The 17,857-nt window shown below is 35.6% G+C and overlaps 1 protein-coding gene across 1 annotated transcript in view; it reads right to left on the minus strand.

Moving 5' to 3' along the window:
• The window catches only part of LOC140742757 (echinoderm microtubule-associated protein-like 2), a 96,097-nt gene that overhangs the window by 27,566 nt on the left and 50,674 nt on the right, over positions 1–17,857 (minus strand). The window contains exons 3-7 of the mRNA XM_073073749.1: positions 8,356–8,544; positions 7,840–7,951; positions 7,273–7,413; positions 3,551–3,661; positions 2,587–2,658 (exon numbers count right to left, since the gene is read on the minus strand). Of these exons, the coding sequence (XP_072929850.1) occupies positions 2,587–2,658; positions 3,551–3,661; positions 7,273–7,413; positions 7,840–7,951; positions 8,356–8,544 (625 nt within the window). The remainder of the gene's footprint in view (positions 1–2,586; positions 2,659–3,550; positions 3,662–7,272; positions 7,414–7,839; positions 7,952–8,355; positions 8,545–17,857) is intronic.

The raw sequence follows: 17,857 nt of genomic DNA on the forward strand, positions 1-17,857 counted from the left end.
CTGGCATCGATGAACAGGCAGCAGAAGTGATGCTTTCTTCTCTATCAGATAATACCTTTAAACAGTATTTACCTTATATAACCGAGTGGTTCTCTTATTGCCACGCCAGACAATTGAATCCAACCAAGACAAAAGTAACTGAGGTAATAACTTATCTCACAAAAAAGTTTCGTGAGGGTGCTTCTTATGGTACTCTCAATTGCATAAGAAGCTCAGTGTCACTAGTGATAGGGCCGCATGTGGGAACAGACGAAAACATGAAAAGACTATTTAAAGGATTCTTTCGTCTGCGTCCCAGTAAGCCAAAATACAATTATACATGGAATGTTTCTATAGTACTAAATTTTTTAGAGTCAAATTACAATAATCCTACCGATTTGCAATCATGCTCATTAAAAACAATAACTTTACTAGCTTTAGCTACAGGTCAAAGGTTACAGACCTTAGCCTCTATTACGACTGATCAAATTAATGTAATTGATAACAGTATAATAATTAAAGTAAAGAAATTAATCAAAACTTCAGCGCACAATCAAAATCAACCTCTGTTAATTCTACCTTTTTTTCATGACCGACCAAATATTTGCCCAGCTCAATGTTTGAATAATTATATAAGAATTACTGCTAATTTAAGAAAATGTACACAATTATTTATATCTTACAAGAAACCTCATTTGGCGGTGACAATTAGTACACTTAGTCGTTGGATTAAAATGGTCATGACTGCAAGTGGAATAGATACATCTATTTTTTCCACACACAGTACAAGGCACGCCTCCACTTCAGCCGCCTTTATGAAAGGCGTTAGCATAGATGAAATACGTAGGACAGCTGGTTGGACTGATTCATCAACAAGCTTTGCAAAATTTTATAACCGGAGGATTCTAAGTAATAATAGATTTGCTGAATCGGTTTTATTGTAAGAAGATATTTTGGTTCTTATTTTATTTGTGTAAAACACACTCTAAATTATTTGATTTAATAGTATTTAATTATTATAAGAAAAAATATATATTTTTATTTTTTGTTCATTTTATTTGCACAGAAGGTTTTTTCAGTTCAATTATTATTATTTTGTGATAATAACTAATTAATGTTAATTAGTACTTAAGCGAGAAAGACTGATTAAATGTAAAATAACAACCAGGGTGTTAATGTTTATAGATAATATTTTTATAAGGAATAATAAATGTTTTGATTCTACAACAGGACTTTAAACATCTAACAAATAGTATTCTGATCATCGAGGACGAGAAAACAAGTGCATAATTGTACAATCAAACAAACTTACCAAGTGTAGTTCGATTGAAATTATGCTCCTTGTTTTCTCGTCCGAAGATGATCAATCCCACCCACCCCTTCAGGTGTCAGACCTGATCCCTTTGGTTGTAGAATCAGTTTTCAGATGTAAAAAGCTTTAAACTAAATGACAGATAAAAGCGCGGTAAGGAATAAGGATGTGCCCATGCATTGGGCGCGTTCAGGTTTGTTTTATTTTCAGAATCTTTAAAATTATGTGGCGCCAGAGAGTACTAGAACACGATACTAACAAATAGTATTCTGATCATCTTCGGACGAGAAAACAAGGAGCATAATTTCAATCGAACTACACTTGGTAAGTTTGTTTGATTGTACAAATACTTAAGACTATTTAAATAACTATTAAAGAAATTTATGTTGGTAACAAATACGATAATATTTAAAATATGTTAAGGTCAAACTCAATAGGAACCGGTTATGGCCATGGATCCGAAAATATACATGCAAATTTAGGGAAGCGGGCAGGGCCTAAATAAAGAGGCAGACTTAAACATTAAATTGTAGTAAAGTAAATAGTAACTTTAAAATTGCAATACATTCGCTTAAAAAATCAAAACTTCTAAATATTTACTTTTCATACAAATTTCTAAAGTATTTAATATTTAATTTCCTTACAGAAACATTAAAAATTTTATGTACCTATGTATCTACCCGTCCTAGGCTAAATCTAGTTTTCATATAAAAGTTTTATTCCTTGAAAAAATCCTAACAAATTACGAATTTCTACGCCCACTAAAGGGTTATTACACCGGAAATTAGTAAGAACGTGCAGGCGACCACTCCCTGTGGTTTTAAGGTCCAAGTAAGTTCCCATCACCATAGTTGCGTTCCACTGCATAGAAAAAGCATTTACAATGTATAACACAATTCCTCCAAGTTGTTGTTATACACTTCTTAATGAGTTTTATGACAATCAAGTTAAACAACATTTAGATGCCGTTGTAGGCACGCCGTGGTTATGAACTATGATGTCACTAGTGACTTAAATATAAGTAATCGCAAACTCCATTCATTTTATTAAGTAACTGGTAGGCACGATATGCGTTTTTATGCCAATATTTTGACCCAGATCAATCGTGGTCACGGCGAAACCGCGAAAAATTGGCGAACAAAAAACCCTTGTCGGGAGTAACCGAACATATTAAAATGTCACCAGTGACAGTTAAATCACGAGCAAAATTATATCATTCTTTTCCATTACGTAGAACGCAACCAGAATTACGGCATTGGACAAACATCACCACCACCTAAAAAGACCGAACTTACCCATGTTTCAATATAGGTCCATTTTGAGAAGGCTTAGCGTACAAATTTAGCAACGACTTTGTGGTTGTAAACCTAAGGAAATCAACAAAAAGAAGGCATCAGATACGATGAGTAATGAAATGGTGAACTATATAGGAGCTAACAGTGAACGCAAAGCTTCTATAAGGCACATATAACTACTAGATAAAGAACACTTAGAACATAAGTGCAAACACTTAACTATTGTACAAATAGGTATATCATAATATTTATTGATACACAACATATTCTGTCGTTGCATCATAATGCGTTTCTGTTTAGCAATCAACCATATCTTGTTATCTTTCTCAGAGGACTTGAGTGAGAGGTTGTATAGGATACAGTTCCAAGGAGTTCTTATTTTTAAGTTTCATGAAATGTCTCTCCTAAGGGTAAAAATGTAAAATATGTGTGCTGTAGAAAATCTCCTATCGGGTAAAATTTTTGGTGATGACTATACTTACCGAAAAGTAGAAGCGAACGTCCCCAAATTTTCAAGCCATCTATTTATACTCCGTTGATTTACTTTTAGCGGCATTCCAGTTGATGACCATAACGAGTGCGGCATAATGGACATCTCTTTTAATTACCCAAAATGAGACTACACTACATCACAGTCGCTCTATTCATTAAGTGGAACTCAAGCACCAACATATATAAATTTTCTTCGCTTTCATAATCAGTGTTGTAAGCGAAAAATAACTTGTTGTAACTTTTGGTGACCGCCAATCTTTTTTTATAAGTACCAATTTTGTGTAGGTATGCATTGTAACCTTTGCATTGCCGGTGCCAAATCAAATTCAAAAATAATTGACAAAGAAAGTTGAATGAACAACAAAGCGTGTTTAAAATAAGAGAGAATAGGTAAATTTGTCGCCAATTGTTTACCTATTTCGCAAATATAGTTACAGATCATAATTAAATTTTAACGTCATATTAAACATACCTGGTGGATGCTATGAGCCCCTGTGCGTTGAAGTCTCCCGTGCTGTTCCACCGCTTGGTCAGGTTGGCGGGCGACGGGCTCTGGTTGGAGGAGGTGGAGTTGTTCCGCGATCTACGGAAAAATGGATTGCTAGCAAAGGTCTACTGGTGCCATGCGGTAGCAACGTGATTTGCATGTGATATATCATGGTTCTATGATTATGTCCATCCATAAAATATATACCATCATACATATTTGTAGCGGCTTGTTGCGAAGTAGTTTTAATATTACCTTAATAGCATGGATTTCCGCAAAGTAATGCCTGATACAATTAACTATGATTATGGTCGATTATTATGCATTTATTGACAGCTTATATTAATCCAGGAGACAATTTATTTAATCTGTGTTCCTCGGTGAAAAGGTTTCCCAAATTTGAGGGGAAAAAGCATGACGGCAAAATTTCTCTCATAGGTCGATAAAGAAGTTTCACTTCAAAAAATTGTATTTAGGGGTAAAGTGTTTTAGAGGTAAAACAGTGTAGTGTTTAAGTATTTTAAAGATTAAAAATATTTTTAGAAAACAAGTAAAACAGGAATTTAAAAAATAGGTAAAGATAGAATGTGAAAATGAAGGTCGGTTCAGAATTGGTACGGACTTCAGGTGTAGTGTTGAAGTTAAATACTTCCTTGTAGCAAACAAACAATGATCTTGATTACAATAATAGCAACGAGACTAATCTGGAAAGTGAAACCAGTCAGCGATCTGGATCTAGTTAGCTAACCAGTTCAAACTGAATTAGTATATTTTTTATTCCAGCATGTCTAATGGAGCCCTCGAAACGCAAACATCGCGTTGTTTTGTCTGTGTTGTTATCATAGTCTACAGAAGCACTTCTAACTGTTCACTTAGAAATAAATAAAATCAAAAATTTTAGCGGAAAAACAATTTGTCTAATAAGCCAGGCTGTCCACAGTACGAAACGATGAAGCGCAGCTAACTTCCTATTAAACTTATACCTATTGAGGTTCTTTCTTGTCTAAAAAAGAACAAATAAAATTGCTTCGAAATGATCACGTTAAACTACTGAATGTTTCGAATGACTAGATAAATAAATATAGATAAAAATAAAGTAGAAACTTGTTGAATTTCTGTACGATTTCCGTGAAATTATCGAAATTGTTAACCTAGTGCTTTTGCTACGCAACCTTAGATGTACATCACATCAAATCCAACGGTATTATATGGCTGAGTCTCAAATCCTTTCGATTAAGGGTCCAATTAACAGACATAGAGCGAGTCAGACGCATGTCTGTTGATGTAAAAATATGTCGACAGGTAGTGTTTGCGCACTTTTACAAAAATATATTAAAGTAATACATATTTTACAGGCTTTTTTTTCTGCTTAAAGGCTTAGGCCCAAGTCTTACATATTGCGTGTTCGTAGATTTAAACGTGGCGTCAAATTAAAGAGATATTATTAACCCTATCTATTAAAACCCTTTCTATTAAAACAAAAGACCAACAATGTAACATTACATCACGTAACGGCAAAACATTACAAGCAGTGTAGCCGGAAGGTGACAAAACTCAACAATAGCGACAGTAACCGCTCATTAGAGGTTACTCACCGTATCCAATGATTTTTGGTTCAAGGATAATCCGTAACCAGTTAACAGCATTACTAACAGAAAGTACAAAAAGGTAACTATAAAGTAAATACAGAAATCGCGTTGTGCATTTGTTGTAAATTTTCGCAGCTCTTTCGAATTTTTATTTAATAACACAATTGTAAGTGCACAACAAAAGATCGAGCATTTCACCTGATACATAAGGAGTGCATGAAGCCGATCACAGATGTGTTTCTACCCCTGAAGACAAAGTTGGAAGGCCTCGTGTAAGTTCCTTGAAAGAAGTGTGCTACTCAGGAGATACCACCGTCGTACCCATTTCGGCTGTGAAGCAGTTCGGTGAAAAGGTGGGATGCCTGCTGATTTATATATGAAGGTGGTAGAACCCTTTGTGGTTCGACTCCGGCGGCACCACCACCACACCTTTTTCTGCCTAATAACAGCAGTGTTAGGCGCTGCTGTGTTCCGTTTTGAAGGGAGTGGTAAGGGAGACAGACTTTTCCGAGGCGTTCCAGCTTAGTCCTCAGGGGTAGCGGCGCATCTGTGGCCGACCTCAGGTAGGGTCTGGGTCTGATCTGGGATTGATTACAGAAGTCCATGGGCGGCAGTAGCCACTTATCATCAGGTGGACTGCATGCTCGTCTGCTACTCCTATATTATTATAAAAAAATATATGAGGCAATCATCTTTGCTCTTAGGTAGCAGCTTCACGAAAAAGACATCGTATATGTAGCTGGTCACCGATGTCCATGAGCTTCAGTTATCACTTACCATTCAATGGACTGGGAGTTCGTTTCATACTCCAATTAAATACTGTAAAATATCCTTCTACATATTTTTTTAATTCCAACAGCTATTGAAGCTTGAAGAAATCTAAGCGAGTAACTAACTGATTGGTTCTTGTTATTTGCGAATAGTAGGACTTGTAAAACTTTATAGTTTTACTTTCAATGCGGCTTGGATTATTTTATTAGAAGTTAAAGAAATACTGATTTGTTTATACCTAAGTATTATTTACTTTATTTAAAATTATAAGTAAATGCTGGTACCGTATGGAGAAAAAGGGTGATGGACGGATCGATCCATTACATTTTATTGTAAGCCAATAAAGCATTCTACCTAATTTAAATTGCGAATGTAAGTTTATTCGCCTGTCTCTGTTTGCGTCTGTTTGTTCGTTTGTCTGTTTGTTCGTTTCTTCATTTGCTACATTTTCAAGCCTTTGCTACTTAATCGATGCGTACACGTTATCAGGCGTTCAGAAAAGGACATAGGGTACTTTTTATCCCAAAAACGTACCACTCCTGAGGGATAGATAAAAATCTGACTGCGAGAGAAGCCTGGTAACTATAATTGGTTATAGTTATCGCCAAACTGCTAGTCCGCTCTGAAGTTGTTGCGAGGAGGTGTAGACATACAATTTGCTATAGCATCGCGATTCACTGCTACTACTCGACCAAGCCAACTACACGAATGTCAAACGTGACGTCACTGTGCGTACCGCTGGCAAAAAAATAATAACTTGTTATGAAATGTTGATTAATACCTATGAAATGTAAATTTTAATAAATTTCTGACTAATAGTTTATACCTTAATGTTTGTTACGAAAACGAATGATTACAAAATAATATGTAAAACGTAAAACTCGCAATATCATTGTTGGCTTTCCGCTATGAATAGTCTTATTTTCCCCCATTTTGATGCTGTCATAGCACACGGGACTGTCAAAACTTAACAATAAATAACGTACTAAATAAAAAGTTATTGTTTCTGACTATGTACATTGATAAAAACAATAACATTAAACCAAAAATATAATCCAGAAATTATTTGTGAATTGTGAGAGTGAGAGTTTAGCTGCGAACAGTACTAGGATGTGAGCGGGGCATGGGGCCGGTACTTGAGGAGGGAGGCTGTTTTCACCTGTTCGTCTTGGCTTGGTCGGGTAGTATATTCAGAACAGCCTAGCAATTTTACACGGACTATACCTATAATACCAACTCGCACTTGGACAGCGCGGTGGACTAAGGCCTAATCCTTCTCATTCAGAGAGGAGACCCATGCCCAGCAGTGGGTCAGTAATGGTTTGATGATGATGATGATGATGATACCTATAATTGGAAGCGGGGTGCGGCGAGTGGTGCGGCGCGGGCGTGGCGCGCGGCGAGGGCGAGGGCGCGGGCGACAGCGACGACGACGACGCCGGGGAGTCCGACTGCAGCGAGCCCGTCGACTGGTGCTGCGGACCCCGTCTGGAAGGGGAGGGTTGGTACATTAGTGGTGTTCCAGACAATAAATGTGATACAAATTGATATTGTATTGCAATAGAAAATTGTTATTGCAAGTACATGTAACATTTTAATTTTTTTGTGTTGTTCATGATAAAAAATATTGTAGATTCCAGGGTATGTATCATTAATTGTGATTTATAATGCTACTCGTATGTATAAATATACAAATTACTTATTTATTTCGCATACGCCTTTTTGCTATGCACGCAACCAAAGGGTATTTAAAAATAATCTTTCCATATGTTGCCACGGCGAAATTAAAAAAAAAACAAATCGGAGCCTTCATTTTTAAAAATTTGTTATTGCCTAATAACTAATGTGTGTGACATAGCGTTTTTAATTAACTAGTAATCAGTGTAATTTATTGATTTGTATAAATGTTGTTACCTTTGTGGTAATGAAGATGTCGTGGATGATCCATAACTAGAGGTTCTTTTAGCAGTCTCTCTGTAGGAAGGTTGTCGGAGGCGCAGCTCTCTCGTGGGGGTGCCTGATGATGCTGAAGAGCAGAAAATTTTCAAAATTAATTCAACGCATAATTCATTTTGTTATAGATATCTGGTTTGCATGAGTGCGTACACAAACAATAATTCAAATGAGAACCAGACGAGATATAGAAATTTATCTTTTAGTCTGTTAATAGGAATCAACCTGATTTCTATTGACTGCCAGTTTTGTATTGCTACCAGAGCTATCCAGAGGTGTCTATTGCCTGTTGAGAGGCAACTAAAAGGGATTTTCAGGGTTACGTAGGATTTACAGAATAGTAGCTCAAAACGGGCAACCAGCGACATATATAATCGTCCTAACCTCCTCAAGTTGTGGTGAGCGTAAATTCTCACCTGGCTAGAAAAGAACAATTAAAAAGACGTGTATGACGTAACCAATATTAAGGGTAAGTACCTGTGTAAGCGCCATTCCGTGGAGCAGCAGGGGCAGGGGGTGCGCGTCCCTCGAGTGCGTTGAGCCGTCGCAGCGCGTCTGCCAGCGTGGAGCGCAGGCAGAGCAGCTCCTCTGCCTGCCGCGCGCACCGCACCTCCAGCTCCGCCACCCGCGCCGCCAGCCCCGCCCCCTCCCCTTCTAGCATTTCATCTGGAAACAGACAAACCGAAATATAGTATACATATAGTATTTTCATACGTGTGTACATAGGTATGCAAGAATTGTTCTGATGCATGTCAAAAGAAAAATATAAAAATAAATCAACATGAAAACGACATGCCACCATGATTATACAGCTAATCAAAGGTTTGTTTTGCACTGAAACTACGTGAGGTTTCGTGCATGTTTTTTTTTAATTGTACAAAGGAATTGTAGATATTTCCATAATACAAAGACTTTACCACTCTTTGTGAAATACTGATGTTTTACGTAAAAGTTCTATCTGAAACTATTGTAGATGGGAACGCAAATAGACCCTTGACTTGTGACTTAATTACTTTTTACTAGAAAGAGAAACCCAGATCCATTAGCCTCTACATTCGTTCATTTAGAATATCGAGTAGGCATAGAAAAATTAAAATACCAGTTATGCTGATTATCCTTTAAATTCAGCTTAAGAAACTAACTAGCTATGTTCATCATGACAATAGTACATAGATCTGTTTTTGTCATATTTTTCGACATCTTTATTTCGTCATACGAAGACCAGTCCAGCACAATACTCTTTTGTGCTATCAATTGGGTTTAGTTAGATCACGATCTCATTTATTATTCTATCCTCCTATGAGGCAATCTTTATCTGATGTCACGTAATGTCGCCTTTGTATGGTTTTGCTCACCATATACGCGATATAAAGGTGTTTACCATCTCCGTGGTTTGATTGCGATGTTACTAACGCCACACATACGCCACAGCTATTTCTACATCTTATAAAACAAGAATGAAAGAACTCTGTTCTTATTTAGAAGGTTGTGGTATGAGGAATACAACATACTTTATTTAAAATAGTAGAAATTTCGTGGCTTTATTTATCTTTTAAAGTCTATTGCATGTCGTAACATTATTCATTACCAATACATTGCATCTCAAAAGCACACAACAGTAAAAGCTGTTTAACTGCCAATAAATCCGAATTCAAATAAAGTTACACAAATATTAAGAAATAAATCGTAAACATATTAAGTAACAGAACAGTGTGAAGTATGTTCTCAGCAATGAGTCAATTATTTACTTGTCACTCTGTGGTCAGCGGTGTTGGTCTCACAATTAGTAATCTATTTCTGTTAACACGTATGCTAATATTATGTTACTATTTGTTAATCCTTGAAAAATAAAGGTAATGTGTATAAATATATTTCAGGTGGTAGAACCCTTTGTGGTTCGACTCCTGCAGTATCACAGCCACACCTATTTCTACCTAATAACAGCAGTGTTAGGCGCTGCTTTGTTCCGGTTTGAAGGGTGTAATTCTATCTAGGGTTGATTACAGATGTCCATGGGCGGTAGTAGCCACTTACCATCAGGTGGACTGCATGCTCGTCTGCTACTCCTATATTATAAAAAATATATATTTCAGGTGACTCCTGTCCTATTTAGAGCTTACTTTTTACAAACAGCAGTGACTATTCCAATTTCTTTATAAGATCGAATTAGCAAACGAGTGCAGTCCATTTGATGATAAGTGGTCATTGCAGCCTATGAACATTTGCCACCAATTCTATGTAGAACACAAGTTCTGAAGCTAAAAGCAGAGGCGTTTTCCTGAAGACTAAGTTAGTCACCTCATAATATGTAAGTTAACCGGCATCCATTCTCATCTACCAAAACGCCTGTTTCACACTAGAAATGGGTGTGTCGGTGCTACGTTCCAGGTCGAACCATATTAGTTCTACCTTTCCAATACATTACCATTAGCTACACAAAAAACACGTTCCTCTATAAACGTTCGTATTTAAAAGCCTCGAGTATTAATAGAAGTAATAATGATTTAATCAGTATCTCGAATCAAATGGGACAGTGCGCCCACTAGTAGATATGCAACAATGTTACCGGCTAATACACCGGCTTCTATAGTAACAGGTATCACCTGTGTTAGGGACTATCATACTAGCGATTTCAACTGCAATATAAGCTAAATTTTATTTTAAAACTTTAGCTTCTACAGTAATGTTTAACGAGATTAAAGTAATAAGAGAACTGAGTGTCCTTGTCCTTTCGTCTGTTCCCCACTCAATCTTCATAAGGTTACAGGATACATTTTGTAATTTAATGAGCTCATACGCCCGTTAGGGTATAATAATTAATTTTAATAAATTTCGCCAACGTTCGTAATTTGACAATTTACCTGGGCAACAGTGGTCTAATTTATATCTTTGATAGACAAGAATTGGTTAAGATTGATTATTAATTACGGGTGTTCATAGTTAGTTAGTTCATAGGGGTACCAAATTCATTTAATTTGCATGACCTGTAGTAAATAAAAATAAAATTGATACTGATCGAACTTACACCATCTTTTTCCATTCCATCTTTATTTTCATTTACTTTCTTTAATTATAATTAATTATAATGAACATATATAAGGCGTCTTCACGTTTAGGAGTTTGGTAAGTTTCCTAAGGAGTTTATTTTTATGTAAGACTTCCATCGTATTTAGCAAGTGTTTCATAACCAAAGCAAGAACGTATCAGTAATAATGTTTCTTAAAAGTCTAATATTTCCATTCAGTAAAAACTTCTATAAAAAAACGTAAACGTGCGTTCAAAGTCGCTACTGTGAAAGGCTGTGTATGTAGTGTGTAGCCTCATTTTTACCGGCGTGTACCGAGTGAGCTGTGCGTCCTTCGACCAGCGCGTGTCACATCTTGCACAATACTTTCAAAAGCGTGTGTGTTTTGGCAATAACACTTGTAGTCGACTTGTGGACATTCGTAATTGCGGAACCTGACTAAATGTGGATAGACATAACGATAACTAAAATTAAGGAGGGTCTATTTGATTGTTATTTGAGAATTAGGGTGTGAATAGATTATTCTTTTATTTTATATACTGAAAACAGCAAGTTTGTAAACCCATTGTTTTATAAAACTGAAGAAAAAGAGCGTGCAATTCATGTGGTAGTTAGCGGATACTGCCGTCCATGGATATTTTATTATTTTTTTTACAATATAGGAGTAGCAGACGAGCATGCAGTCCACCTTATGGTAAGTGGCTACCGCCGCCCACGGACATCTGTACTTAACCCCAGATAGGATCAGATATTCCTACTTGAGGCCGGCCACAGATGAAAAGTATGTCTCCTTTACCACATCCTCCAAAACAGAACACAGCAGCACCTAACACTCAGCAGTGTTAGGTGCTGCTGTGCTGTGTGTTGTTATTAGGTAGAAATAGGTGTGGCGGTGGTACCGCCGGAGTCGAACTACAAAGGGTTCTACCACTTTCAAATCTATCTGCTATCGAATACAAATCAGAGAGGAGTCTTGTATGATATGATCACCGGTACGCCACTGCATGTGCACGAGTCATATTAGTAGTTAGCACATCTCATATTAGTAAAACCGCATATTGCAAATAATGACAGTAGATTAACACCGCTATTATAATTTTGGATTATGTTATCTTAACATGAACCTGCGGTCTTCTTTCCGAATCGAATGAGAAGGGTTAAGGTCAACGCTGGCTAAGTGTAGGATGGAATGGCAAAGACTTCACAGATATTCTAAGGCATTCAGGCTTTCTCACGATAATGGCCTTCACTGTTCAAGCAAATCATTCTTGTCCGAATATTGAATCCTGGACCTCATCATAAGGCCAAAATTCGTGATCACTGTTCCACAATGACAAGGAAGTGAATATAGGTCTGCAAACCGACAGTACTTTTATATTGCATTGGTTGGCATTGTATTGTCATAAAACAATAGCATTTTAAACAATACAAGTAAACTGCAAAAAATATTGCCTAATGAACGCTTGGCCTATTTTCTCGAGTTTATTCTTGAAATGATACTGATGACTCATGATAATTTTAGATGAATAGTTCAATTAAAATATTATTTAACTGAGTTTATTTCAAGATTTTATTTTACAGTAAGGGGTATGTATAACTGAAATTGAATAGGTTCCTCAGCGGGACAAGTCTGTAAAAAAGTCTATTATTTTCTTTGAAGATACTTTGCCACCTTGAAATTTAATGAAGCCACAAAAAGGCTGATTTGTCAGTTCTTTTTTGAATTATTTACAAATAAAAAACATTTTTTGAGAAAAGTTACGAATAAATAACTAATACTGCGTAATTTACATAATAAATAAATAAGTATTTCAAATATTTTAGGGACATTTTAGCACGAAGACGTAGCAAAACTTTTTTAAGCAACTATTTCGAGAAAAGAAAGCAAAGCAAGAAATTAAAGCAGCAACTTGGAGATTACTTGGTAAACTGTCATTGCTACCTTTGGACACCTATTTTCGTCAACCCATTACTGTCCCACTGTTACGCAAGGGTCTCCTCATAAAGTGAGATGGATGTAGGCCAGAAACCATCGTCTTGGCCAAGTACGAATTGATAGACTATTTAGAATCTATAACTGTTCGGAAATAGGAAGGTTTCTTTCCGTCAGACAAAGGCACACTGTTATTTTTACAGAACACGTTTCTTATAGTGTAGTAACACTATTTAAACACACGTTAAATCCTGCGACATATATTGATGTGTACTGTATCTGTTCATAAATACAGACCTCCACCCGCCATTTGAGTCTACATCAGATGCATCAGAATAAAACACTACACAGACCACCAATTAAGTTAAATAATAGCCAATTGATCAAATAACCGATTGAGTACAGTCATCTCCGTATTTAGACATGAATTCGTTCCAGTTAGGGTTGTCAATACCGAAAAAATTAAGTCTGAGTATAAAAATTACCTAGAGGTAGTAAGACCGGATGAAAGGATGGACAGGAGGAGGTAAAATTAGCGCAAATCCTTCTACAAAATTAAAGACCAGATATAATAATGATTCATGATCTAACGAGTTTTAATTATCAAAATAACCACAGCCAACGTACCTCCGAGGTACCATTTCGAGATCGATATCTTAATAATTTTAGTCCATCAGGATCTGAGTCACACAGGAGATGGACAATGTATCACATAATATTTTTCAATGGGTTTTAATCACTAAGCATGATTCGATTATGTCGACCAACAGTTAGCATCCTTAGATATGGTTCATATTGTCAAACCGTGAAATCATGTAACATTGACATACTCGTACGTACAGAAATACCGGCGTTTGCATTGTATATTATTATCGCAAGTAAATAAAAACGTGTGTGACTCAATAATATGCAAAGCATATGCTGTGAATTAAATTGAAGGTCTTCCGGACGCAGCCAAGCATGAAAGTGCTGATAAAAATCGTTTAGTTGAACATAAAGTCAAGTTCAAAAATTACACTTAACTGAATTAAATGTTAATTACATACTTAATTAAACATGTTTACTGATTAAACGTGGAATTTAATTCAATGATACATACGAGACATGTTACGAATGAGCTCTTCAAAATACACATTTGGTTACTTAAATTGTCATTACATGTTCATGCTCAATGAAAATTTAAGTTACTACATATGTATTAGTTACACTTTTGATTATAATGAAGGATAATATTCACATACCTGTATTTGTTTTGTACAAGTTTGTTATAATATTCAATTACTAGGACCAAGCGCAAAAAAAATAGATAGCCAAAAAATATGGACAACGCTTACAGGCTTATCTTTTTTTAAATATATTAGTAATGGGTTGACGGTGTTGAAATAATAATTAAAGACAGAAATAAATCTATATTCTGAAATCACTTTAAAAATGACGTATATTTATAAACCATGGGTATCAATCAATCTAAGAAGGATGTGACACGTGAACCAAAGTATAAAACAGAAATTCACTGTTGTTAGTTCGGTGTGGTAAGAAAAACAAAATCCTATTGCTATGGCAATCCTTAATGTTATGCTGTTAACATTACACAACAGACCATCAAAACAGTTCAGTGAACCAGATCTGGACATGATCCAAAGTCTGATGAGACGCCCGGCAGCCTGGCGCCGCGCGCTGCATTTCCGACATTTCCCTTCACAACCGCGACCAAATGGAAAACTTTTACAGTCAGCAAACTACAGGTAGGTAAATGTAGATCATTTACACTGATAGCTAAATTGTCTATTTTAAGCGAAAAGAAACATTCCGGTTATGAAACATCAAATTTTATGTGTTTAAACTCGGAAAATAAATTCCTTATTTTTTAATTTGTTACGCATAATAAGTGAATATACATAAATAAAAATACTGTTTACACGTATAGCTTAACTAGTGTTGTATTATTGGTTTAATGGGCAAACACAAATAACTTAAAAATTAAGACTTCTATGTGAAAATGAACCTAATAAGTTTGAAACATTCGCGATACAAACATAGGATATAGGATATAATAGCAAAGGGAACAGTAAAGAATATAATAATTCACATCAACATATTGATGGCATAAATGTAGAAAATAGAATGTAGGAAATAGAATGTAAAGCCAGGTCGATACAATCGCCAGGATAATTTGAGATCAACTTACGCAAGCAGCATAAACATTTGGGAAAACAGATCAATATAGTTTGCCAGGAAAATTTGAGTTCAACTTACGCCAGGCAGCATACACATCGTTCATCGTGTCCCCGGGGGAGTCACTCGCCCGCGAGCTGCGGGAATCGCCTTGAGCCTCCATACCCCTCACTTATCGTTCTTCATCAGTCGAATTATTATCTACCCATCCTTCTTAGTATTCGTTTTTAACCGACTTCTTCACTAATTGTTCATTTTTAACATCTCAGCAATCATTTATCACTGATTTTTGGCACTTACACTTTTCACTTAGTCTAGTTCATTCGTAACATTGACACTGATTTATTGTTCATACTAAGCGACCCTGGCATTTATCACATTTTATTCTTTGAGTTACGTTATAAAAATTGGGGCCTTTGGAATTTTATTCATTGTTTTCACCATCTTCATAAATTCGTTATTTCTTTCTACAAACTAATATTCAAAATGATAGAATTAAATTTCATCACCAGAGAGTTAAGAGATAAAAAATCATATAAGTATTTTCAGCATTTTATTCCATCGATTTGTTGAGCGGTTTGATTAATGGATTAAAAATTCGGTTCGCAATTGTTCTTATCGTCCAAATAACATTATTGTAACTTTTTTGGTTTATAAACATTTCATATTTTGTCTATGCTCTGATTTCCTATTAAGCCCTTATAAAGAACTCATTTCCAAAAAAATAAATAAACGGAACTCCTGTCCAAAATGTCATGCTTCTAGATTAGTTCAAGCACATAACGGTCAGATAATTATAATCAGTGTTTCTGTTTTATTGTGTAAGAGATATTAGGCATACGATAACTTTAGACACGATAAAATAATCTTAATTAAGAACATTATCAATGTTTAAATTTATAGGTTTCGAAACGATATTAACATTTCCTTTGTAACTTTAATATAAATGGTATACGGGTATGTTATAATAACAAGCAATACTGTTACAAAGTTGTTTTTATCAATATAGTGATGTAATTACTAAATACAAATAAATAAGTATGAGTTATTAATCTTTGCAGCAACTACCAACTGGCAGTTACAGTATATAACCATTAGAATAACATCAGCTTGATGAGTGCTCTGCTGTTATATAAATCAAACTGTGTTTGCGTCTTATTAATCACAGCGTTGTACTCGCGGTTCGGTCCGCTTTGGTCGGGTATGAAATTTTTGAAAACTTTTTTGAGTCGTTTCATGTTTGTCCATAGTATTAGCGATGTTTTTGATTATAAGCAGGATTTCTGCTCTATTTGAAACTGATTACTGATGTCCATGGACACTAGCAATGTCTTTATAGACTCTAGAGCATAATTAAGTACATTGCATGCTTATTTGATACTTCTATTATAGAAATAACCTTTACTTCCGTAAAATAGATAACACGAGCAATTCTTTTCATTCGTTGTTTTAGCCTATATTACCTTGAATTTAAGCATAAACTTTATTTTTTAACGTCAACGTCATCATCATTATTAGTGCAGTATTATTGCAAATTATAAACGAAATAGCATTGTTACTCCACTATTTCTTTGCCGCTTTAATAAAAAGTTCTCTATCGTTCGTCTCATCTCATTATCCTACATATAGTGGAATTCGGTAAGTAACGGACACATACCGATATTTGCATATGTTGCAGGTCACACAACCACCCGTGTATCGATAACTGTACATTAGTTCCCCGTTAGATGCGTCGGAATCTGCGTTTTGAGGACAAGATGGCCCTTAAATTCTAAAGACCATTCTGATTCATTGTACCTACACTATTTATGACCGAAACATGAATGAAGCCAGTTTCTTTACCGACTTCATTATTTTTGAACATTTTTGTCATTGATAAAAGTTGCCTGATGCATAATCGGTTCTACTATTACGTCTATTTGTACTACAGTAATAACTTCTTATATTAAGTATCAATAATCTAAAAATTAAGTAACAGTAGGGTGACCAGATTCAGACAATTTAAAAAATATTCTAATGTGAGGTATTAATATTATGTGTAAAAGCAGAATATCCAGCTTCTGGGAACACTATTTTCTAATTTTCTAAGGAGATCAATTCAGTTTGTTACATAAGGCTATTAAAAGAGTAACATTCATTTCAAGATAATTACGGATGAAGCGCCATTTAAATTACTATGGATTTGCTTTGGTCATTTCCGCTAAAACCAAATTATCATGTAACTGATAAGTGGCTAGGTTTTCATGACAGTGTTAAGTCATCGAGTAGGTATGTAATAATATTGAAGTAAGAAAATGACTTTGCAATTTAGGAATGACAATTATTAAAATCATATTACCACATGTATAATAGAGATAACACCTGTTGACGACGCAGCTCACTTCCGTAAAAACGAGACCGCACGCAAGTGACAAGTGACGTTTCATAATGCACTTGGGACATTGCGACACTTACGACACTTTTGGTAATGCTCGATCATTACCGGGTCTGCGGTGGGAATACTCTGTAAGTCTGTAATATGTAATGGGTTGAAATTTTCTTCGTTTCAAATATGTAAATGTTCTTATCGGTTCAGTTTCAAGAATTTTGCCTGGCTTTAAAGACGTTATATGTGAAAGAAATTGCAATGTTTTCAATATATACGTCACGTTACATATATGGCACTAACAAAAGTGTTAGTCGATACATAATAAAAAAATGATAACATAAGAATATGAATTTTAATAATATAATACTTTCGACGACCCGCGTGGCGGAGCGGTCATTATACCGGTCTGACGCGCAATGGGTCCCGGGTTCGATCCCCGGCCAGGCAGATATCTAAATGATGAATTTAGATTTCTGTT

The sequence above is a fragment of the Epargyreus clarus genome, unplaced genomic scaffold, assembly GCF_041222505.1.
Source record: "Epargyreus clarus isolate Ecla_fem2 unplaced genomic scaffold, WU_Ecla_fem_2.2 ptg000001l, whole genome shotgun sequence".
In the NCBI taxonomy this organism is placed as follows: Eukaryota; Metazoa; Arthropoda; class Insecta; order Lepidoptera; family Hesperiidae; genus Epargyreus; species Epargyreus clarus.